This window comes from Oreochromis niloticus, linkage group LG11 (genome assembly GCF_001858045.2).
Source record: "Oreochromis niloticus isolate F11D_XX linkage group LG11, O_niloticus_UMD_NMBU, whole genome shotgun sequence".
NCBI classification, from domain to species: domain Eukaryota; kingdom Metazoa; phylum Chordata; class Actinopteri; order Cichliformes; family Cichlidae; genus Oreochromis; species Oreochromis niloticus.
The window spans coordinates 34,120,576-34,146,622 of record NC_031976.2 but is presented as its reverse complement, the minus strand read 5'-3'; the positions used below and the strand labels follow the sequence as shown (position 1 = coordinate 34,146,622).

The window sequence follows — 26,047 nt, the reverse complement described above, 5'->3', positions numbered from 1 at the left end:
CAGATACCCTCCAACTCCACTTTTAGGATTAGACATCTTTGCTAAAACTCATATTTATGTCTGGATAAGGTGACTCTGAAACATCTGAAGCCTGCTTTAGCTGCTTTCAAACCAGACTTCTAGGTAACCTTTTCATCCCTTTGGTGTTTTCAGTCAGGGCTCATGTCTGCTCCTCGCTAATGCTGGATCTGCTGGAGGTGTCTTCCTGTTAAAATGGATTTCTTCCTCCCTGCTGTCACTGTGTTTGCTCCCGGGGGATTATCCGATCATTGAGGCTCTCTCTCAAACACTGTGGAGTCTTTACCTTACGATACAAAGCTCCTTCAGATTACTGTTGTTGTTGTGAACTGGCACTATAAAAAAAAAATAGAAGTGAATTGCAGGAAACACTTAAAGCCTTAAAGTCTAACTCCAAACTATTTCTGTGAAGAAAGCAGCGAAGGCTGTCATTATGGGTCGACTGCAGGTTAATCTGTCACCCTTTTTTGCCGCCTGTGCTGCGCCCATTGGGAAAATTGTAAGTAACCACAAAGTCACGAGCTATGCATATTTCAGAGGAATATGATGGAAACTACTACAAATAAAAGAAAAGCACAGCTAAAAGAAACACTAGGATACGACTTTATCACTAGATGAGGGTGGTAGAACGTAAGCCTGAAAACTTTTGGTGCGTTTTTCTCACTTATTTTTGAATTTTGTGACACAGTACAAAAAGATTGTGCTGATGTTTGGTAAGCTTCTTGGATTTCAGTAGTGATGCATCCAGACAGAACCAAAGCTTAAATCACAGTTAAAAGGTTAAGCAGTTATTGAGATAGTCTTTACGAGACCTAACTTCTTTTTCCTTTAATTTATCCAACACTAAACAGTTGGAGAAGTCGCTTGAAATAAAATATATTAATCTTTCACAGGATGTAATCGTAAACCTGTAATCTTCTTAGGTTCTTTAGTTTAAGCTCGATCACAGTTCCACACTGTGACTAGAAAGCAGTAACATCACCTTACATTGGTTAGTATCTGATCACCATCGCACCCACACAGGATTTGAAATTGTGGTATAGTAAGAAAAACAAAGGAGTCGGTGGGCATAGTCAATATTTTATAAACTTCTCTGGCAAGGCAGACGGTTTAGAGTTTATTAGAGTTTACTGCTTTGTAAGATAAAAATAAAAAGGTCATCAGTCATGGATCATTAATAACCTGTATGAACCACACAGAAATTCAGGCAGTGGTTTAATTAAAAACAAAACAAACAAAAAAACCCACAAAGATATTTTATTGACTCTATTTTTTTCAATTTCTTTCTCTTTTTTTGTGACTGACATAAAGCTGAGTTCAACTTGATCAAAGTACAGTGGCTCAGCGTGCACTGACAGACAGAGGGGACACTTTTGTCAGCTGTTTGAGGAGATGTGCTTTAGTAGACTTTAGTCTTTAAGCAGAGCCAATCTGACACCAAATGCAGACACCATTATTATGCACAGACACACAGAACGGTGCATGAAGCAGCTCCTGAGCTGCGATGCATAAAAACACTGCACAGATGTCCAGACTGATTGTGTTACGCTCATTAATGACATTAAAAAAAATTAGCTGCACTGAAAGCGACAAAGTGGCATAGATTCATTTAAAATTGCATAAAAATCTGAGCCTGATATTTTGTTTATACTGTATTAATTTAACATATTGATTGTCTTGAAAGCTCTCCAACTTGAAATTCTGTTGCTTTTAGGGAAAACTCAGCTCTCTCTTGAGGGGTGTGGTCTTCCCCGACTCCCCCACAATCCCAGCACTGTCTCAGGCTTGTTCTTTCCAGATGTTTAGCAGATATGTTCACTGTGTGAACTATCTTTCATTTACACTGACATCTGGCAATTAGCACTAAACATGATAAAGAAATTAACAAAGCCATCCTTAAAAATGTAGATCTTATACAGTCTCAGCTTTAAAGATCTGTGTTACATTTCATTGTTTGGCCTCCAAAGGAGAGTAAACTGTACATTATTGTGTAAATGAAAAGAGACAGAGTTAAGTTGGATTTACTGTCCATTACATCCCTGCAGGGTGTGAACACTATCGACCCCTCTGCCTTTTCACCTCTCTGTCTGTGAGGATGTAAGGAGCAGTCAGGGCTCCTGCTGTGTGGACTAATCCATGTTTCTCTCTCCATCTTATGTCTCTCTCTCTTTCTCATTCTCTCTCTCTCTTCCTCGTCCAGGATGCCGTCATTAGCAGTCTCAGCTCAGAGTGCAGTTCGGTGAGGCCCTGGGGCCAAAGCTTTGTGCCTTAATTACCCACCTAATGAGTCACTGGGAAAGTCACTGGGCCTGCTGGTGCCTCCCTCTCTCCCCCTCGTTCTTTTCTCTCTCTTTCTCTCTCTCTCTCCCGCACACACACACACACACACACACACACACACACACACACACACACACACACACAAACTTACTGTATTTACTTCATTCCCCTTTGACTTATATGCTTAATCACTTATGGTGCGCACACATATAATCTCACACTTGCTCTTGCTCCTTCCACCTAATGACTGCAGTTTAACTCACTCACTCACTTTCTCGCCTTCTCACTGGTTTACATGTGGATGGTTGAAAAATTAAAGGAAAAATCTGAACTTTTGACCCCTGTAGTGAGCAGACCGGGTTGGTGTGTTTTGCTGTGCTAGCATGGTTTGGATCCTCTGCACCGTCCATGTAGTTGCTGCTCCACCGCTTTTCCACAGTCCAAAGACATGCATGATGATTGTCTGATGATAATTGGTAATTCTGAAATGCTGCTTGTGGAAGACATGTGCAAGGTCTACCATCGCTTGCACAAACTGAGCTGGGATAGACTCCAGTTCCCTCACCATACTAACTGGCACTTAAGTAAATGGATGGATGGGTTTGCAGGGTCAGTGCAAATCGATACAGAGTTGTTGTGAGTGATCACCTTCATTCAATGATGATGAAAAATTTCTATCCTGATGAGGGTGGTCTCGTCTACAATCACAATTTCCTCATCCATAGGCCACAAGGTGCCCAATAAATGGGATGATGAATACCTTTGTTAGATATCACTCTCCACTAACATCAATATGTCACATGAGGGAATAACTTTTGGAAAATCAGTGTCATTCCTCCAGTAGAGTTCCAGAAACAAAGGAAAAGCCCAACGTAAACTGTCTTTGTATGGTGCTGAACAACTTCAAACCTGCTGGTTCTGTCACCTCTGTGTATGTATTCCTGTTTTCAGTTGCTTGTTTGGGCTCTTGGACTGTGTTCTACATAACCGGCCACATCTGAAACTACTAAAAAGACCACCTGTCCTCACTTAAACACCTAAACAGTTCCTGGTAAATCTCCTTTATCCTCTTTAATTTGACAAACAACAATACAGCACATCACAGGCAACATATGGCAGCGTGATGGATTCGTACAGCCCAGTTACTCTGCTGACTGAATAAACCTCTGTTCTCTTTGTGTTTAAATACAGAGGACTCATTGTGTAGCTGTTTTCACAAACATCTTTCTGTTCATGTCGAAAGACATAAAACTGCAGCTCACATAACTTGGTAAACAGCAGTTCCAGGACTGCTGCTGACATACAGAAACCACAAATGCAAGTAAATAACAGCTCCTTTCTCCAGTGATAAACTATATTGACTATATAATGGATGATTACAATAAAGGTTCGTTATTGTCTTAACTTTTTTACCACACAGACAGAGCATGCTGGTTTTATCGCTAAGGCTCAATTCATTTTCTTACTAAAATGTTACGCCTGCATTTCCAGAAGCTTCCACTCTGCAGACACTGTTTTTGGTGAAAAAGTGTTGCTGCAGTGCAGCTGGAGGCCAAAACCTGAGAAACAGTGTGGTAGGTTTAGATCGTCTGTCTGTGGTTGCAGACAGATTTATTTATTCAGTGAATCCTGCATTGAATTGGTAAAGAAGCCAACAAAAGAGTAGTAATAATTTGTAGAATCCCTTCTCGCAGCATTATAAACCACTGTGTTGTGTTTTGTCATCTAGAAAAGTCTTCAAAGCCAATCGCACTCTGAGGATTTGCTACCTGAGGCAACACTGCCCGGCAGCACAGTTCCTGGTTTGAATCACTACTTACGCTCGCTTGTTCATTCTTTTACCAGCTCATTCTTTCTTACCTGCTTTGTATTGCTATTAGCCCCTTAACCACTCACTTAATCACTGCGCTGCTTCTGCTCATGTGTGCAGAAAAATCAATCGGAAGCACCTAATCAGCAGACCACATACTGAACGTCGGAGTGCAGTTATTCTAATAAAATCACATTATATTACAGAGAATTTCTAGACTCCAGACGCACTCTCTGTCTGTGCCTTCGCACCTCCTGCGCTCTCCCGCCTCACACTCTCACAGTAACACAACTGATGGGATCACACCTGCATGCAGAGCAGAATAGTTCGCTTCCTAGATGCTGCAAGCGGACATAGCTGCGCTAATAATGTGGGACTGAACTGCTTCTAGGGCCTGAATCCCAAAGCCATGAAGCTCTTTATTAAACCAGTTCGAGCATAACGATTACACTGAAAACAAACAGGAGTTAATCATGTTTTCAGGGAGCTATTGATTTTTCACATCACTCATATCAGTCTGGCATTATTCGAGAAATGAGTTCCTGCTCTAATGAAATCATTCCCGGAATGAAAATCAAGTTGTTTTTCTTTGACCTTTGCTTTTAATTAACACACTTGTTCATTATGACAAATTTGGATTATATATTGTTAATCATGAGAGTGAATGCAAAAAAAAAGAAAATAGCTGAAATTTCAAACACTGGCAAAAACTCTCCTGCACTTTTATTCCTTCAAATCCTGACTCCTGTGGTTTGTGGTGCTCAAAAATCAAACCACACAGAATAAACAGGAGGAAAATGGTAAATGAAAAATTGGTGGAGCATCTGCCCTGGGGAAAAATTCAAAGTCTTGGCCGGAGGAGCGAGGAAAATCTCAAAGTAGAAAACAAACTAGACATGCTTTTTTTCTGTTAAGATGCCCTTGAGCAAGGTTCTTAACGGCCAGCTTCCCCGGTAGTTCTGCTGACTGGCACCAGACTACAGTTGTTCTGGACAACTCCTAGGTCTTAATGTCCGTAACGAAGTGAGTGTGAAGGGCGCTGCTGGATAAGAGCACACAGCAGAGGTTTCTGGGTAAATAAACATAAAAACAAATAGCCTGGATGGCCAGCTAAATGCTAATGCAATTGCTTTTTCTTTGTCTAGACAGAGCATTTAAGGCTATTTGGGCGAATGTCTAAATACATAAGCATTTCTCTGTATCCAGAGCAGCAGGAGAAGCTTTTACTGGAGATGGGGATAAAACCGAGTGAAATTCATCTACTGTTCCCTTCGCTAAATGACTTGAACGCTGTACAGCTTAATGAGAAAGCATGGAATCTCTTGATGGGAGGAAAACTACCTGTAATTTGTTCATCCAGTAATAAGGTTTCTATATAGAAAAGGGAAAAGATCTGTATCTTTTCTCTCTCTTTCATTCTCCGTCTCTCGCTCCCTTTCTCTGAGGAACTCAAGTGTGCCTCCATCACCAATCCTCCGGCTGACAGGAGGCCTCCAGAGTGCGTTTTGTCCGCACGACGCCACCTCCTCCGCTGACAGCCCTCAGTTGCCTGGAGACGTTGCTTGAGAGACAAGCTGCGGTAAATGAGCAGGTTGTTGATCAAAGTCCACGACGGCTCCACTGCTGCGTTCTCAACAGCGCGCCACTCAGGCGCCACACACCACTCTCGCTTCCTGTTCTCTGCTAACTACAAGTTCTGGGCTTTTTCCGTACAGTACACCCTGACATTAGCCTCCTGTCAAATCGCATTTGAAGCATTTTCTGCCAAGACGTCCCGGCTTGATTGGGGGTGGGGGTGGGGTGTGGGGGTTCTTCCATTAGCAATGCAAAAGACTGCAAATTTGAATTTTAAAACATGAGGTTCTGCGATGATTAAGCTCTCTGACAGGCTTGGGATGTTTTGGTGGCACTGTGGGTCTGCCATTAGATGCTTTGAGCTGCTGATTGTGGTGCATAATTTGCTCTGAAGGCTGCAACCAGGGCAAACAATTGTTGTTATTGCTGTTGTCACCTGTCAGCCAAAAAAACCAAATTCACTGCCGGTAAGGAGAAAATCAGCTCCTTATTGTCTTGTATGATAAAATGCTCCTGAGGATTTTTCACCGTTGTGCCTGTAAGAGTCTGGTCGGTGTGTGTGCTGCCAGTGGGAAAGCAAACATTCAAACATCTACAAGTAAAAATAAGCAATGCATCTGCACTTGGAACTGCATCTGCTGGCCAGTAACAGCACTTTTTATTTAAAATGGGCAACAGAAAGGTGCCATAATGTCACTCCAGCTAACAACTACCATAAGTTCTACCACAAGCCACTACTATCCTACTCAGCACCTGACCTAATGGTCTACAATAGAGAAAATAGTATGCACTATGGCACTTGAATTGCAGCTTGCACTGGAAAAAACTGCCATTTGGCTTAGGCCAGGTAGTTAACCTATTATGCTCAGTTCAGCTTCTCGGTTTAGCTCCCTTTCCCTTCCCATTAAGCCAGCTTTCTACTGCTTGGCACCATCCCTGAACTAAAAAGTTTATTAAAGAAACTGACATCTGAGATTTTGGTTCACAGGGAGAAGATTTTGCATACCCTGACCTTATTATTTGAAAGTTAAATCAGGTTTAACATTAAAAATAATAACAGTAATAATAATAATAAAAATTACCAAAAGAAAAAAAACATAAAATGTCAACTACAAAGTTGCAATTTGCTTCTCCGATTTTATTTTCAATTTTCATGAAGAGGTGCATGTTGCTCAGATAAAACTTGTTTTCCTTCATGGCAGTCTGCATTGGCAACTTATCAAAGTCACACAGCTTATAATCAGAAGTGCGCAGTCGCAAAAGTTGCAGCTGCATCTTAAAGGCAACATCAGCATTATGTCTCAGCACGCAGAACAGCTCAATGACTAATTGTAGGGTTACCCCAAAATTCCTCAGGCCAGTAAGCAACAGTGTGCTTGAAAATCTCACCATGTGCTTGTGAGTCACAGGTTTTTGAGTGTAATCATTAACACTATACCAAGCAGTGTCTAAATATTACAACAATCAGTGTTTTTCCTTCGTGCGATAGTTTTAAAAACCTCACTTTCTGCTCTTTCTTTTGATGTATATTCCTATAATAAAAATACTTAGGGGAGGTCTTGAATGATTAGTGATTCCGAATCACTGGTAAGTTAAAAAAAGTGAAGGTGTTAATACTTTTATTGAAAGGCTTGAAGGATTTTTTTTATTTATCTGGCAAAAACATTCATTTGGACTAAAGGAAGAATCAAGGTTCAAAGATCAAGAAGGAAAAAGAAAAGAAAGAAGTTGTTTTGGCTGTGTGGTAATTATGACCAAAATGTTATATTTTTTATAGAAAAAATTCTGAAACCATAAAAAAAATTCACACCCATTATGACCAATGGACATAGCCGCTGTGTTGTCAACCACTGATTTGTGAGGTTCCACTTTTGCGGTTACAATCTTGGTGTTTTAAAACCTGAGGGGCGTAGTACACTCATACTGCGGCGACTTGTCAAAGAAAGCCCCGTTCAGAAGCACATCCGGCTTTATCCTCCATTTTGACTCTAATGAGGACCAAAGATTGTAAAATGAACATCATGCTACATGCAATAAGATTGCAGTCCGGTCACTGAGACCACAAACTCATCAGGAAATGTTTATTAAGGCCACAGATAATTAGAGTGTAGCATTGTTGTCTCATAGACTTTTATATACAGATATAAGTTTACGTATATACGTAAATGTCTTTTTTAAACGAGAGAAGCTGCCATCTCAGTGCAGATTTAAAGTGCTTCTCCATTAGCTTTACAGTTCAGTCTTTTATATACAGTCTATGCATTTAATAGTGTTCTGCCAAAACACTTCTCCCACCATCACTCAAACTCATAACTCATAAACAAAAGGGGACATGCCACCAGAGCAAAATGGTGACGCTAATCTTTCATTACTACCTATAATGTTATACGAGTCAGGATTGGCATTAATGTAAAGTGCTACTTGACTGGTTGGCAGATGCGTGCAACCACAGTGCAGTAATTCTAGTCTTTTAGCTCTTAGGGACATTTAATATTTGGTCCTTAAATATACTCCAGGGATGTGCAAGCGGACAATTTACCATTTCTTTTCATATACTGGCGGCTGACGTGACCCTTGCTGTCCCCCTGTGGTAATTTCTTGAATGAGAGGCAAATTGTAAAGAGCTTTGAATAAAAGCCCTATATGGAAATGCAGTCCATTTACCGTTCCATATAAAATGCATAAGTAGTCATTATGCACACACACCGCTCCTTGTCTTTGCTGCTGCTTGTCTAAAAGTCTGTCAGTGGCAACTGTCAGATAATCCTCTCAGCCTCTCGGGTCAACAGGTAGAGGGGCTGTGAACTACTCCCTGAGTGCAAGATAAACATGGAGAAGTGGCAATTAGAGGTGGAGCAAACTTCCAGATGACATGTGCCACATTCCCATCATGGCCATCGTTTAATTCCAGGTTGAAATTTGACCTTTACTACCCATTTTGGCTTCTTCTTCTTTTAAGTTTATGTCGCCCTTTCTGGACTTCTGAAAGATTTTGATTGGTTAATCTTTTCACTTTATTGCTGCTTCTGTTAGTGTATTATTTAAAGTACTCTGAACTGCCTCTGTGTCCAAAATACACTGTTCTTATGATAATATATCTTATAGCAGCTTTTCATGTGTTAACTTTTTACTATTTCATATTTTGTTTACACAATTTAAGCTGTCACATACCATAATTTATATGTGGAGAACAGGTCTTAAATCTTATCTATGAACTAACTACAGCTGATAAATAGTAGTAACGTTGCTGATGTAACACCGTAACACAGGAGTAAAGATGGGCACTGGGGAAGAAATGAAGCAATGTACACTTGGTACACACACACACACACACACACACACACTTAAAAACACTCTTACAGCAAGCCCCAAGCCCTTGACATTCCTCCAGCTCAGCCATTGAAATGTCTGCAGCGAGAGCTGTTTTTGCCTCCTCAATTACTACCAAGGCCCTGACGGGAGAAGAACCCGACATGTCACTTCAGATACTCTGCTAGCAGAAAGCCTGTCCAAACTACCTGGCTGGGAGAGGTTCAGTGTCAGTGTAGAGCTGTGACAAGCACTGCAGGTGTGAGTAGGAGTGTCAAAGGTAGCTTTAGGGACATCACAATTTGATGCTGGATGTGCTGTGATCTTGATTCGGGGAAACATCTGGGAATTTGCACCTGTAGAAACGCACTTGTCACATTTTCCTCTCACCTCTGACATCTCAGCTACGCTTCTGTTAGTAACTATAACTGAAATCATTTCCTGTTGGAGTGGAGGGGGGGAGAGTGGAAACACCGGTCAGTGTAAATACACCTGAAATGGACAAAAAGTACCACTGAAAACCAGATAAAAGGTGACATAACATTCAGTGGAACATAAAAACAGGCTCCACCAACTGTTAGTCTGTTCCACACTTACAAGTCGCGGAGTCAGTCTAAAAATAACAACAAAGTGTGAAATGGTTTCAGGCTTGCATATTGCTCTTGATTGTGAAACTGTACAAGGGCTCTGGTGACCTGCTTGTTGCAGAACAGAGCAGTTTAAAGTTGCATCCAAGCTTTTTTCTGCCCGAGTCTCTAAACGCTCAACCGACTTTCGACCTGAGACGCTCGTCTTCTTCCTGTTATTCTTAATCTGCCTTCAGACTGTACATTAATGTATAATAATCCAACCCAAATACAAAGATGAAGTGGTTCTGGTTAAAAGCCAAGTGATTTACATTATAGAAAGATGCAGGTCAGGTAACCCTCTCAAAGTAAATTGAGTTGTAAAGTTGGCACGATAAACCTGCAGGACCAAGCAAGCCAAATTGCTGTTTGACTGCCAAGGTGGACTTTGCTTAATTTTCTTTTCTCTTTGTCACAACAGTTACTTATTCTTCAAATGTTACATGATTTGCTTATACTGACACTAAAAATTCAGTAAATTTAATTTCCTGGCAGGGAGAAAATATCCATCTATTAAGCTTGAATGCCATCAGTGATCAATATCCAACCTTTAACAACTAATGAGATACTACTTGATGCATCTTCAGCGGCTCAGTGAGGTGCTGTACTTAGAAAACTATCATTGTCTATTGAGCTAAATGCTAACATTCACACAGCTAACATAGTAACAGTGACTGTACTAAGTTACCTATTTACTAGGTATTATCCTGCCATGCAAACCATCTTACTGTAGATTTGAATATTAAAAAGCTGGCACTTGCTAATTAGCAAAAGCACAGTTGAGGCTGACAGGAACACCATAGTTTGCAGGCATTTAATGAGATGAATTTATTTTCATATGATAAAAATGAAACATGCTAAACACTTATTCTATACTAATATATGATAAGACAAATGGTTAACTGTCTGCACTGAAACAGCACCTTTGCACCTTTGCTATTCTACAAAGCATTCACACAGCAGTCCGTTCAAATCCTCACAGCATCAAATACAAATTCTGTCAAAGCCACTAAAGTCTTAGAGAGATAAAGTGATGCCCACTGGCCGATGCGCTGTGATGCACTGGCCATAGTGAGACCGATGTCTCACTCCCCTTTTGTCATGTATGGATGACTGTGATGATGTCTTTTGTATCAAATTTAAAGGCACAGTAAAGCATCAATTTTAAGTGTATAGCTCTAATGTGAGAGGCGCCGTTTAACCCACATTCTTTTTCTACTTCTCCTTATCAGTGTTTAAGCCTAACCAGCGGCTGAAAGTAGAAAACATAAAACACCAAGCTCCCAAACGGGGCACGAACCGCAGTCTGCTGACTGACAAACTTGTGACCTCCGTACTCCAAATGCAAACGTTGCCGCTCTTTAAAAGAGCAACATTGTCTGTCAGCACCCATATTATCAAGACACCACTGACAAAGACCCCTTGTCCACATCTCTGCAACACCAACAGGATCTGACAGAACAGCATTATCTGATGCTCTGAGTGGAGAAGACGTTACACAAATACACAATCGCACGCCAACATCTGTGCGCAGTAACAACTCGAGGTTCACTGAACACTACATACACCGGCATGGCGGAGCTGGGATGGAACTTCAAAGCCCAGACATTTATACCCAACCTGAGGGGTAGACTACGAAATAAAAGCAATGGGTTAGTGAGGTATGCTGTCCCTCAACACATAACCCAGTTTTATTTAGACTTTTAGTTTTACAAGTAACGTCAGGAAAGAACTGCAGCACCGAGACTCTATTGAGACGTACAATACATACATCAATTTATGAATTAAGAATGGTTTTCTGCTGCGATCCACTCTTGCATGTATTACAGTTTAACATAATATTTTTTTCATTTTCCTCATAACCCTCCATGACTTATTAGAGTGCGTTTTGCAGCACTTGATTGATCAATTTTGTGCGACAGAAGAGGCGCATCAGATTCCTGTTTTATGTGAGCGTGCACTGAACTGAAGAAGAACGTTTTACAAAGAAACTTTATAGCCAGTATCTGAGGTTGCAGAGCAAACTTCTTCTTAGTACACCCCTCTGCTCTACCACCTGAGCCACAGCCATCTATCTTATCTGAATCATGCTTTGCTTCTACTATCATCATTCAGTGCTGGCACCTCACAGCCTGGCAAAATAAACTTGGAGGAGAACAACACGAGGCAAGGAGAAACAAAGACATTTCAAATCTGTTGGACGTTTATGGAGAAGCTTCTATTCAAGGCAACCTGGAAGGCACTTCATCCTGCACATGCATGTTAGTGCAGCTGTGTCAAAAGAGCTTATGATTTAACTGTCTCACAAATTACATTATTGTAGTATTCATTCATGCATGTGGCACACATTTTAGCTAAATCACTATATGCGTAGCAGCTAGGACTGCAGCTAAATGCAGCTCAACAACACCGAATGTATCTGTGAGCTTTGAGGATTTTAATATGGCCGAAGTTGTTGTAATTCATCTTGTGGTGGCCATGAATGTCTGTACCAAGTTTAATAATTTATTCAAGAGTTCTTGAGACATTTCAGTTCAAATCAAAGCTTCACTACAGGCCAAAGAAAGGTAATTTCAGCCTTATATAACAACTAGACAATATATCATTTAATCCTCATTCAGACTTTGAGGTGGAGGTATATGGATGGATGGTTTTAGACAATTGAGATTTTCACTGGGCTGCACTGGAGGGCCATTGGGAACCAGGGACCAGGCGTATGCTAATAGGAACACAGTGCTAATCCATCACCCAGTCTCTACAGAAATAATTAAGTCAAATTATAGACAACCCCCGCAACCGCACCTTAATCTCCCTCCAGATGGGGACCCTGCCGTACAACAGGTGGCCTCTCCTCATATGAACCTGCATCCCACCACTGTCATTTGAATCCCTGCAAACAATGGTGGACCAGAGCAGCCAGACATCCATGCGAAATATGAGACACGTACATAATTATGATGGAGCGAGCATACATGTGTGATATCTATTTCATAATTAACCACCTACTGTGACTCTGACACCTGTCTGTGTCTTTTGTCTGTGTTTCTAACAATGGGCTGAAAAAGGGATGCAAAAAGCCAGTGCGTTCAAATGACAGCCTTACACTTTCATAGTCCAGAAAGATGGAGTCGTCGTGCTCTGTTTTTAGGAGTCAAAAGAAGCAAACATAGCGCCTGCACTCAACATACTTAGTCCTTTATTTGATTTTTCTAGGTTTTTTTATAAATTATCCGGCTTCATAGGAACATAATGAGACATATTTTCACAGCTGTGGTGCTTGTGGACATAAAACCTGGACAAAATGGTTTTAAAACCGAGGTTTAATTTTAAAAAATACAGAATATTATCGTAAAACGTTCAACTGACATTCAGCTGTAAACCTGCAGCAGGTAAAACTGCACAAAGGTGACGAGCGCAACCATCATTCCCCTGCCAGTGATAGCGTCTGCACAGCATGTTTACACATATCATCATACAGTAAACTCTACCTAATCAGTGTGCTTTTGCCCTCAGACACAGAAGAACAGAGAATTATACATCCATGTTGCAGCTGGGGATGATGAACTCTGATTGCTTTCCCCTCGTCCCTCTCCCATGACTGCAAATTCATCACACCGACAAATCGCTCCCTGCATCCCACGTGGGTGTGAGCGCAATCAAACCGTAACGTGCACACAAGTCGACCCCAATCAGCACCCTGTTTTCGAATGCCACCCATTGATGTGATGGGTTGAAAACATAAGCAGGTCTGAAGCATCTCAATTCCCATTTGACGGTGGCTTCGGGCGAATTGTTACTCCGTGCCGGCAAGAGTGAAATCACATTAAAGGCCTGCGAGCGCACTGTACCCGCAGATAGGTAACTCACGGCACCGTCTCTCATCAGCTTTGCAAAGATTCAATTCAGCTTTGCTCCGCAAACATTTTCCGTGAAGTTCTCGCCCCATTTGTCAAATGCACTTAAATAAAGCAGCTGCTTTTTTCACTTATTGATGTCATGAGTACTGAAGGCCTTACTGGAGAACTGATTTCAGAGTAAACTGTCTCGCAGAGGGGCGGTGCTACAGAAACATGCACTGCTTCTGCCAATTCTTTCTAACGAGTAAAAACTTCAAACAAGCTTTTGAAAAACGTTTGCTTTCCAAATCCTAACACGTCCGCTGGGAAGGGTCAAGACAACTTCAGAAGATATGGAAGTTTTAGCTGAAGTTGGTTAATGGGAGTGGGAAAACATCTGGCAGAAGGAGAAAGACTTCCACAACCATTTATAGAGGGAACTGTTGGGATATGTCTAAATCATTGTCTTTCATCCATGCGGGTGATTCAGCACTCGCACAAACCAAGCCCAGAAGTTGGATAGAGGGGACGAGTATTGAGCTACGTCCAGCAGACATTCGTTAAATATATTAATGAATGTCTGTTTCTATGGAGGGCCACAACTACCAAAATGAAAAATACGTTTAGAAATAAATATATTCATCACTACATAAACTACGGTGCCAATAAATGCCAAAATATATAAATAAATACTTATTTATGGTTTCTTTTCTTTGTATTACTCTTTTTTAGTCGTATAATTTGCCTCTTTATTTCTTGTTTTCTGTTTTTAATGACATATACTGTTTAGAGTCATTTGTTTATTTACATTTATTTGGCTGTTTTGAGTCTCCGTACTCTTGAAGACATCAAGAAGTGAAACTGCTTCTTAATTGTAATTTTATCTTGATGCCAAAGCCAGCACCAGACATACGCTGTGTTGTGTTGCTATCTCCAGTTTTGATGGAAAAGCTCCAGCACATGCACTACACCTCATCTAAGAGGGAAAAAAACAACCTTTGTTTTCCTGCCAGTGTCTATTATCACAAAACTGAAGACTTTCATTTCATTTTCAGATAAGTGCTACCAGAAAATGACACCTTTTCTAATACAGTGATTGATGGCAGTGAAAAGCAGGCTGGCTGCCGTCAATGTCATAAGTAATTTTTGTTTCAAAATCTGAATTTCGGTTAGCTGCTTGTTTTCCAAAATAAATTCATGGCATTAAACAGAAAACAACAAATGTTCAACACTTTATTTAAAACTGAAGCCGTTCCAAGCTGTTGTGAAGGACACAGAGTTGTACAGAAAGAGCAAGTTTGAAACTGTTTCTGTGTCAGCTGGAAGAAAGCTGAGATTTTCATTATAAAGCTGGAAAATCATAGTGATTCACAGTGTTTGCAGCATTTTCACTTTCCTAAGAAAAAGACTGGAATGGTGAGATCGTGCTTTGTAATGTCACTGAGCAAATACTCGCTGCTGGAAGAAAAATCATCACTCAGATTTTGATGATTGTTTGTTTTCACTTTGACTCAGAGATCACGTGACTCCTTCATGAGCTGAGAAAATTGTCCGACCTCTTGAGCTCATTAAATCATCTCGCAGCCACTGGAGAAATGCATGAGCATTCCTTAAGATAAAACCAACCTTTTTTATTTCAGATCATTAGTGCCAATATCTTTACTTTTTCACAATGATAACTTGTCTAATTTGTCTAAGCATCTATACAATACCTATCATCTGAGATCTGAGAGAATAACAACATGTTTGGCCTGGGCAACGCTCTGTTGTTGCCAGTAGGCAGGAAGTGAGGTCAAGGCTAAGGTCACTTCCTGCACATTCTGCTTGTGTGGCTTCAAAGGCTCCTCACTGTCTAACAATAGCTGTGGCTGCATGAAAGAACCTCTTTTTGTTTTTTTTCACACACATAAATACATTTGTTCCTCTTTGGGAGGTGCTACCAGGGCCAGGCCAGAGACCAGCGGAGGTGTTTTGTTAAATTTAGATTGTTTGCTCCTCTGCTGTGGAGACCCTGATTGCATTTCAACACAATCAATACTGGCATATTGGATCTGAGAGAGAGGGCAATAAGAGCCAATAAAGCTTTGAGGGGGCGCTCGGGCGTATTGTCTGTCAGGCAGGCAGGAAAACAGCAGAGGCCGCGTTAGAAGAAGCAATAAACAGGAAGGCTCGACAACACAGTGTCGCGTGCAAACACAGCTAAACGCGAGACAACCCGACCTGGACCAAGACACAGAGGCTCTGAACAGATATGTCACCCAAAAACATGTGTATATGTACACAAACATACATGTAGGAGCCTCAAACGCCACCCACAGCCCCTATCTCAGATTCTATCTCTTCCCCTCATTTCCTCTCTTTTCAAGACGCTCACAGTCACTTGCTCATCTAATGACGCACACAGGTTCCCCACCCACATGCAGAATTAATATCTCAAAAATAAAACCCAAAGAGCCCCAGGATATGTTATTTTGCCATAGCACTGGGACAAGTCTTGATAACAAGGCCTTTTAGAAAGCGCAGTTATGACTGGAATCTCATAAATCTTCAGGGATTTTTAGATTAAAAAAAATAAAAAAATCCAGACGCCTCTGCAGCTTTTCTAAACTTTAAAATGCCTCTCTAAATCTCACTTGCCATGGTACACCTGCTTCCATTTAGTTTTTTCTGTTATTCTCTGGCCCTCTGACCTCCCATTTTATTCCCTACCCTCCCATCTCCCACAATAAGAACTGCCATCTGAGAAACCTGTAACACACTCAGTGAGCAGGCTCGAAAAATCCAATTCAAAACAGGTGCAGCATATTTTGGAGAGGGATGTTATATATATAAATATATATAAAATGTGTGTGTGTGTGTGTGTGTGTGTGTGTGTGTGTGTGTGTGTGTGTGTGTGTGTGTGTGTGTGTGTGTTTGTAGAGGGAGAGAAATAAAAGACACACACATCATGTACCTGAAGCTGATCTGGGTTAACTACAACAAAGCCTTCAAACACACGTAGCAGCCTGCACAGAGTATGCAGCTTTACCAGAAAAGCTAATCTTAAACATACTGCTGAGCAGGGAGGGAGGGCGAGGGCTGGGGGAAGAAAGAGGAAGGAACCAGGCAGAAATCTGCGTTTCCTGTTGCTGAAAACTTTGTCAGCAGTTGCAGCTGTTTGAAGCTTAACGAATGGAACCTGCTGAGCTCCGGCTCTGTCACACGCGCCTAAAATGCTGCTCTGACATCTTTGTCTCTGCAAACGATGGCTTGGCATTTTGCTGCCTGAGTGGCTCGAAACAATACAAGCAGCATCCACTAAGTGTGCCACTTACTATGGATGGAGGAAGAGAGAAGACGCTGTGATTCAAGCCTGAATTTGCACTGTTGGTTTGGCTGGCGGTTCATGGAAGATTCCACGATTTTCCGCTAATCACGCTGAATACCTTCATCAGGAGCTCTCAGTGTGAGATAGCAGGACTGTTCTTAAGGAGGTCCAGATTATAAATTCACTATTTTCCTAACATAATCACCACTTGCCCCTTTTGATTTCTCAGACCATCAGAAATACATTTCCGATTCAATTCACTTTGGGCTGCATCTAATTTACAATCATGTTTGGATTTCAGCTGTACAGCCACACTCTGAGCACTGGGAATATAATGGAAATATAATGTAAAAACCAGATGACCGTGAATTCAGTCTTCAATGTCATTCTCCCCTCCAATAGCTGCGATTCAATTCCACCTCTCAAGCTGGGGAGGCAGGGGATAAATCCAGGCTCCCCCGCCATCCCAAGGACTAATCTCCCCTCGGAAAGCCACTCCGGCATGCAGCGTTCCTGCTGACCTCTCCCACAGCTCTGTCTTATATCTGAGTGGAGTGACGGGAGGGAGCTACTCCTGTGTGTCACTCACCTGCTGCCACAGCTACAGCTCATATTAACAAGGGGACTCAGGGCTCCAGGGGTTTTGCATATAAATGATGTGTCTCATTCCCGAGATGATATCAAACGGTGTGTCTAGTCCTTTGTGTGTGTGTGTGTGTGTGTGTGTGTGTGTGTATGGTCTTATGCCTGTTCACCAGTTTTGATTTCAAGGACGACATCTTTATTTCGCCGGTATTTCCCGACCACATGCCACAAAGCAGCAACGTATTGAGCATGTTTTCAATCTTTCATTCCTCCTGATGTTTTTAACATTTCAAAAATCACATTTTGGGAAATAAGATTCGTGCCACGCATCCCTGAGTGTGTTCGCTTGTATTCACAGTCAAATGGCTTCTTTCCACGCCATCTAACACGAGCTTTCTCTCAGTTCCCCGTGGGGTCATGATCTCAATATCAAACAGACTCTCTGTTTTTGTTTTTTTCCAGGTCTTTCAGAGGCGATTGAATGCTAGCAGCAGAGTGACCATGAAGCTGAATGCATGCTTTAAAATGATAAAGAAACATGAGGCAGCAGCAGCAACTCATCACGCTCATGCTTAGTGCTGAGCTTTTATTACGTAGAGCTTTCCACTGATTTAGTCTTTCTTTCATCACCGTTTTTCTGCAGGAGAAGGTGTTATTTTCATACATTTGGTAGCCGGTTAGTAGCCTGAGGGGCCATTGGGGCGGGAGTTGCAGAAAACTATGATCTAACACCGTGGCAAGCAATTACTATAAACATTATTCACAGTGCAGTAGTCATAGTAATGCGAACACATGAGGGCATACTGTCTTACTCAAGAAGAGTAAAACCGACACAGAGGCCGATGTCTTTGCCACATTTATTCCACAAGAAAGGTTTTGTCTTATGTCAAATTTGTTCACACAGACAGTGAGAATGGTTTCTGAATCACCACTTGGCTTTCACAGTGTTTTGTAGTGCTCTCCCCTCACAAGCAAAATATTTTAACATGTGGGTGATGCTTACACGCTAACAGCCAGAACTGTAGGATGACCATATTAAAGACATCTACTCTCAATGATGTCACTGAGCGCCAAGAGTAGAAAACAACGTCTGAAACAGCTTTTAAGAGCAGTCTGAGGCTTGTGCTGCAGTTATAAGTACACTGTTACCACGGTGGATGCACAGGTTTTTTCCCCTTGTCTCTGTATGTATACAGCCTGTGGGCACTGAACCACCAACTACCTACTATTCAAACATGTTGTTTATGAGGGGCAACCAATCAGAAGAAACGTGGCCCATATGAGGAGGAAACAAAAGTAAAACAACTTGTTTCAGACAGCTGTTTTAGTTCTAGTGGCAGCACAAGGGCCCAGTATAAGGTAAACAAGGTGCATGTTGTTAATGCAAAGCTACTCTAGTAGGATAAAATTCTAGAGCTGTGAAACATAATGATAGGCCATATTTAATGAAATCGCACTACATATAAATCAGCTTTTATGTAAACTGTGACACGAAAAGAACACCACAGCTGGAGATAAAGCAGATAAGCACAGGCCAGCACGATCTGAATTTGACTCTGAGTTTAAAGTTTCGGCTTCCGACATCAAAAGATAACAAGAGCAACGCTCACAGGGGGATCATTATAGGGTGCCACTTAAAAGTTACAGTAACACTGAGCTGAAAGGGAGGTAAAAATGGGACGCACATCTCGAGATTCTTGATTTTGCTGCTTTAAAAACTATCACAGTAAGGTACTGCGACAAAGAAGGTGAACTGAGGTCAGACAGGAAATAATAAATGACTCCTGGTTAAACACGTTGGTGGGTTTTTTGTTCTATTTTGACAGAGCAGTGCAGCGCTGTGGTGGCTTTAATCGCTTATGAGTTCAAGTGTTTTGGCCACTTGTAACACTGAAGTCAATGTTTATCTCTTTTGTTTGTGCGTGAGTATCCAGCAGATGCGGTGCACATTGATTGTAATGGTCTCACTCTTCTGCTGATTAACAAGTGGCAGTCACATGCTACCGAACGCCGGAACAAGACAACAAAAACATGGAAGAGAAACCCACAAGCTGGCGATCGTAGATTTAAACAAATGTTTAAAAGTGTTTCATGAAAAAAATATAATCAGTGCTTTTACCGCACCAGAGATACATTTGCAACACAAGATTGTTGTCTGTGTGTCTGTGGCTCAGGTGGAAGGTCGGGTTGTCCACTAATTGGAGGGTTCACAGTTTGATCTCCAAATAGTCTGAGATGATGGATTGTTTTTTCTTTTTAATTTGTTGCTGGCTTCACAAATCAATACATTACACATACCAAGAATTGTGGTCAGGGTAAGGAGTTACAGTGATGGTTAGTAAAACAGTAATTCACCAGTAATTGTGTAAAAAGTGAAAGTATGTGCAAAATGCAGACAAGGTAATTGTCTGGAGAATTCATAGCGGGCCCAATGTGTCCCACCCCTGCACGCTCTAGCCGTTGCCCAAAACAAACAGACTTTTTCCTTTCATACTATCTGCTCTTTAGCCGTAGTTTGGACCTGACTCACCAGACATTCACATGTGAAAAAGACTAGAGTATGCCCTGCAGGAGCGGCGGGGCCGATACATGCTTTGGTACAATACTGGGTTGGAATGAAACCCACATCAGAAAACTCCACAGGGTACCTTTTAAGAGCAGTAAAGACAGTTGATTTTAAGAGTCATAATTCATTAATTAAGAAAAGTATGTGCAATTACCTAAAGATGTAGCGTAACAAATGTTCTGTTGGAGCTGACAATGTAAGTATCTATATTTATGTCCCTGCCCCACAGCTCTACCAGAGACTATTTTCATATTCATAATCTTTGACTCTGCTTTAAATATTTTATAGGTTTCCTGGAGAAAAGGCCAGACACATGAATCATTGCCTACACTTACATACATGCTACAAGGTAATTACAGCCATGAGTAACACACTAACCCTTCAGCCTGAAAATCTGCTGATGCATGAAGTGATTCAGACACTCGACCATGCTCCCAGGATTGTTTCTCAAATGCAATGTGTTCCTAGCTCAACTAGGCAGACACACACACACATATTTTAAGAGATGAACAAAGGCAGAAACATAGACAGAGGCGCACTGACAGTGACAGAGCGATAAGGCAAGACAAAACTGATTACAGTAAGTACCAACCCCCATCATTAAAGAGCATACTTGAAGATAATAATGTGGCCATGAACCAATGACAAACGCACGCAGTTCAACAAAAGGGAGGCACCCATCCACCTCCCGCTACCCCTTCAAGCCCCACCCTCATGTCAGGTCCCATATGACGGAGGATAGAAAGCCTCCCTGCCCCCCGGACGCCCACATTCCCCGGTTCCTTCATCCATCCAGTCCAGTCTGCCTGACAAACTAATGGAGACTAATCAACTGCCAGGACGAACACGTTGCACACTACATCTCCCTGCTTCCCGTACCATCCCCCGCCGCCACTGCAACAGCCCCCCCCACCACCAAAACTCACCTCCTGCAATCATTTTAGCTATAACTGTCAGGGGCAGAAATAACAGAGTGATAGCTATATATAGCACCCTGACTCTCCACTGGCCTAGTACATACACATACACACAAACACACAGCCTTGTCCCTGCGCACATTCATTCCCCATTAGCTCACCGTAACCTTTATGACCTCCATTATGCGTGTGACCTTATTCTAATCCTAATTCTAGATATAATGTTAAATTAACCTTCACCTGAACGCTGGAGTCAGCGTCTGTCTATTCAGTAGCTACAGGTCGGCAAATAAGTTTACACTTTGTAAATGAATGTCTTTTCCCGCAACACAGGAACCAGTGAGCTCAGTGTGTTTACACAGAGTCTGACAGTTGGATTCTAATCACTGAAAGCACAATACCCATTTGCCTATGTTTCATCTGTTTTTAAAAGTATCATCCAGGTTATGACTAATAGCCTAATAATAATGTGGGATTAGTCTTCTAAACGGCCCTAGGTGTGTGTATGCTTCAGTGCGGTTTCTTTGTTTTGATTCTGCGGGCAAGCTGCAAAATGTCATGGGAGTGAACTGGAAGCAAAGCTGAGTCTTTGAAAAATGAAAAGTACGCCTTGCAGTTGAAAAAGAGGAGGGAGCTCTGCTTTTGGGGGGCATTAGCAAAATTACTTTCCTGTAACAACAGCATGAAGAATAATGGTTATGTTAGCATGCTTTGATTAGTACTGCACACTTAATTTGGACAAAAATCTTGTCCGTGTGCGTGCAGACTACTAATGCTGTCTCCTCAGATGACCATAACATATATATAAATATATGTATTTATATATACATATATGTGTGTGTGTTTGTGTGGATACATGTTTGCACCAAGTACTCAAACAGAAGAAGAAAGTGTGTTAAAATGTGTTTTTTAGCAGCCATGGTAACTAAGCACATATTTTCTTTATCTCGAGAGTCTGTGTGATTCATGCTAGCAAAATGCAGCCCAGGAGACACCTGCTGTAGTGGGAACTACCACAGAGGCAGTTTGGAGTGTAGTGGCATTGTGTCTATGTGCCCTTCTGCCTGCCTGTGGACAGATTCTGTTAACACACTTTAAAGACCGGTTTAGTTTGACCCCTGTGCCGTCATTCACTGCACTTTAGACTCCCTATAATGTTTATCTTTATCTGGTTTAACTCAGGTTAAGATATCTTCAAAGATGGGTGTGGTGTGAGTACTCTCACCACAGCTGCAGCTGGTGAATCGCATTGCTTAGAACTAGTTCAATTTAAAATACTGTAGCTAGAATACTGTGCGCTTTCTTTAAATCCAAGCCGTTTTCACACAAACCATCTTATTAGTAGACGTTTCGTGCCATAACAAAAGTGAAGATGTGTGCTCCTCACATGCATTACAAAGCATACAATGTAATAGCCAAACCAAGAAGTTTGGTCTCTGCATCTCAGGAAACAGCACCAACATCAGTCTTATAAACACCTAACATTTAGGACCGGAAGGAGAGGCGGGGGGTTTCTGTCTGAATCTATGTGAATATGTGGGCATCAGTATATGGATTCTACCCTGTAAAAACAAATGAATCATTTCCATATTTCTTTCCATGGCTCAAGCAGTCTCAGTTTGACTTTAGGCGTAATCTTCATAGTTAGCATGTTCACTTTCTTTCCAGCCCACCAGGCAGGTCGGAGAGCACAGACATTCAGGGCAGCTGAATCATTCTAAAATCACAGTAAAACTAGCTGAACAGAAACAGCTTTGTGACCTTGAACAAAAAAGTCCGTCACCGCAGCAGGCCACCTTTTACTTTGTTTGCGTCCCCTGCTAGCAGCTTGGACCCTGCCTCCCATAATTGATGGCCGCCAGCAGGAAGTTTGACATGGATTGGTTTGGAAAGTTCTATATCATTAGCATGACGTGAAAGCATGACTGACTAATTGTCAGAAAAGAAATTATAATGGATGTTGCTATACAGGGAACAAGCACTAATTAACACTCTGTCATTACAAGAAAATGCTGATGAAAATTACAGCTTTTATTCCACGAGTGATAGATTTCTGGACTAGACAGATTAATTGTACTGGAGGTAAAGAAAATCACACATAGAGCACAGAATGGTGTATTTTGTTGCAGGTAATCCCTTGGAAAACTTGTGAGGCACGCTGATCCCTTACCATGCAGAGATATGATGCAGCAAAAGCCTTGAGCTAGTCATATAATTTCAGCTGTGCATGTGAAAGAAGCATTAATTTAGATTGTTATGACCCAGCAGCACAAAAAACACATTAACATATCAGTTACAATACACTGATCAATAGCAGTGATCGTTGCACAGAGATTTGTGGACCTCAGTGGTAAATATTGTGGGTTGCACTCTAGCTCTGGTTTCTGAAATTAAAAGGATCGAGGGTTTCGTTGAACACATATAAAAGAAGGTTGTTCCCGCAGGCTATCGTCAAAACTGAGTGAAGGTAAAAAGAGCCTTGTCCTTCTTACCGTCTTTGCCGATGAGGAAGTCCAGGTAGCGGTATGTGTAGGCCACGCCCACCTTGGTCTCCACCTGTGGTCTCTTCAGGGTGGAGTAAATCTTCCCTGGACTGTTCTCCTCTGATACTGGTTTCATCTTGCGCAACCCGCAGCCCATGGCTCCACAGTTTTTAGGTCACTCTTTACAAAGACCCTACAAAAAAAATAGGCAAAGTGCTTCTTTAGCTGAGCTAAAAAGTAGACATTGCATTTTGGGTGCTGTTGCCCTGCCATTCATTCTCATTGGACCACCAGTGTTGTGGAGCGGTGCTTAGCTGCGAAGACTTATTCAAATTTAAAGAAGAGCTCTTAACAGCTGACAGGCTCTTGTGATCACTGGGGAACAATTAGCATTCCATTGTGATGTTTCTGTCACTCACAAATTCATAATAATTCAAAGACTTCTGAGATGTAAGTGTTCTGTTTTCCATCTCGCTAGCTGAGCTACAGTTGCAAGAGGTTTATTTTTTGTTTTGTGTTATGGAAACAAATTGAACGGGGACTACGGACGAATTTTAAACTGCAACTTATTGCTTATTTGAAAAATTATAATAACAAATTACATGAACTGTAAACCCCCTGTAAAAAAACTGTAAAAAAAAAAAGTTTGTTAAAGGTTACCCCAAAACCCGTGCACAGGATTTTGTCCACCAGTGGTCAAAAACAATAATATACAATAACAATATATAGCTACAAACCAAAACTTGGCTTTCCAAGCTTTGCAAATGGCCAAAAGTACAATGTTGGCTCTTACTACTATAACCAAAACGGGAATAATTTCGTTGTGTTCACTTCTGCTGTGAGTTTCAATTGAGAGTTTTAGTTCATTGTTGACCACCTTATTAAAATTAGGCTATTTTCATTTATTAATTTGCAGTTTTGATCCAATTAAAGTAAAAAGTTGTTAAACTTGCTCAACTTTTTAAAATCCCTCCAGATTTAAAAATGTCAACAGATATAAATAAAGGATGTGTAATTTGGTCTTTTTTTACTGAATGAAACAGGAAGGTCAGGGTTAAGTGTCGTATGGTAGTTCAGTTATTGAGCTTTTTTGCCACATTAGACAAATTTGTAGTACAAATTTGATTTACCGCTCATTTTATGATTGCATGTTTAAATTATCACACACGTTTGAATGGCGAATGCCAAACAAATGCAGATGATCCACTGTGGCGGTCACCCAAAAGAAGAAGTCTTCAAGAATTTTAAGACTACTACATCTGGGAAATGACCAAAAAGTAAAGATTTCACTGAGTACTAACCTCTTCCCAGTAAAGAGGACCAAGCCCTGGGTGCAGACCTACAGAAGTGAATAAAGCTGTCTAAATAGCAAACAGATTTCCTAACCATATCAGTGCATATGTGATCACATTTTCCACTTCTTGTACATCACTCATTCTTTAGTAGAAGTTTATCTGATAATTATTTATCTCTAGTGAATGTCTGCCACATGGGAATTCCATACTATGTTTCTATAAGGACAAGACGGTGCACACGCGGCACAGAGTTGTGTATTTTCTCCTGGAAAGCTTGTGAGGCATTTCTTATCATGCATTGATATAATGCAGCAAAAGCATGTTATAATATTAGCTATTCTTATAATTTGAGCTATGCATGTGAAAGGAGCATTAGTTTAGATATTTATGACCGAGAAGCGCAAAATCACTTTAATGGATCTGTTACAATGCACGGATCAATAGCAGTGATTACTGCGCAGAGGTTTGTGTATCTCATTGGTAAATATTGTGGATTACGTTGTGGATTTTTGGCAAACCTAAGCAAGCGGTCAGGTACAGTCTCGCAGGTCCTCAACAAGCCAGGGTTTAAAATAAAGCTGTTTAAATAACAAATAGATTTTCTAACCATGTCAGTGTTTAGAATGTGTAGTTCTTGTGCATCACTGATTCTTTATTCTAATTTTAGATGATAATTATCTATCTAGTTAATGTCTAGTGCATAGCAATTCTATATGATATATCTTTACTATTTCATGAAATAGTCAAATGTCTCAGTTTCAACATTAAAAAAAATGTTTATGAATAACAAACAGTTTTATGAGATTTGCAAATCACTGCATTCAGTTTATATTAACATTTTACACAGGGTCTCAACTGTTTAGGAACTGGTGTTATAACAGACAATGGAAAACCTCCATTGCAGTAGTAGTACCTGATAGTGTACCAAAGTGTTTAAATAACACACTTATTGATATCAGTGAGCATCCCTAAGCAAGGACCAGACATGCACATGGATATACACACGCGCAGGAAAGCAAAGATTCTTCAGAAGGAAAACTAATAAAGGACAGCATGTTTGGTAAACCTCTGTACATTAACATAAATAAATAAATAGTGTTATAACCTGATTCCTAGGGAGGCCAAATTAGCAACAACCAGGGAGTGAGAGGCCTTAAAGGGCCACTACTACAGATGCCACCGCATCCCAAATGCTTTGTGCCAGCAACACTGCCTCTCTCCAGTGGCTTCATCTGGGAATAGGTGACATTTTATTGTGTGCCACTGATTAAACTCAAGAACGGATGGATGGATGGACAGATGGATAGATGGATGGCAGTGGTGCCCTCTTATTCCACCTTGCCTAATGAAGATCCCTCTCTATTACTCCATTATTCTCTGTACTAATTACAGCACATCGAAGGGGCTTGGTAGAATCGGAGTTGACCGTTGCTTCAGAGA

General features: G+C 41.1%; 1 protein-coding gene across 1 annotated transcript in view; it reads right to left on the bottom strand.

Moving 5' to 3' along the window:
* Positions 1-26,047, bottom strand: part of rftn1b (raftlin, lipid raft linker 1b) — a 121,079-nt gene that overhangs the window by 79,892 nt on the left and 15,140 nt on the right. The window contains exon 2 of the mRNA XM_025911542.1: positions 23,322-23,505. Coding sequence (XP_025767327.1) covers positions 23,322-23,469 — 148 coding nt within the window. The 5' untranslated portion in view covers positions 23,470-23,505. The remainder of the gene's footprint in view (positions 1-23,321; positions 23,506-26,047) is intronic.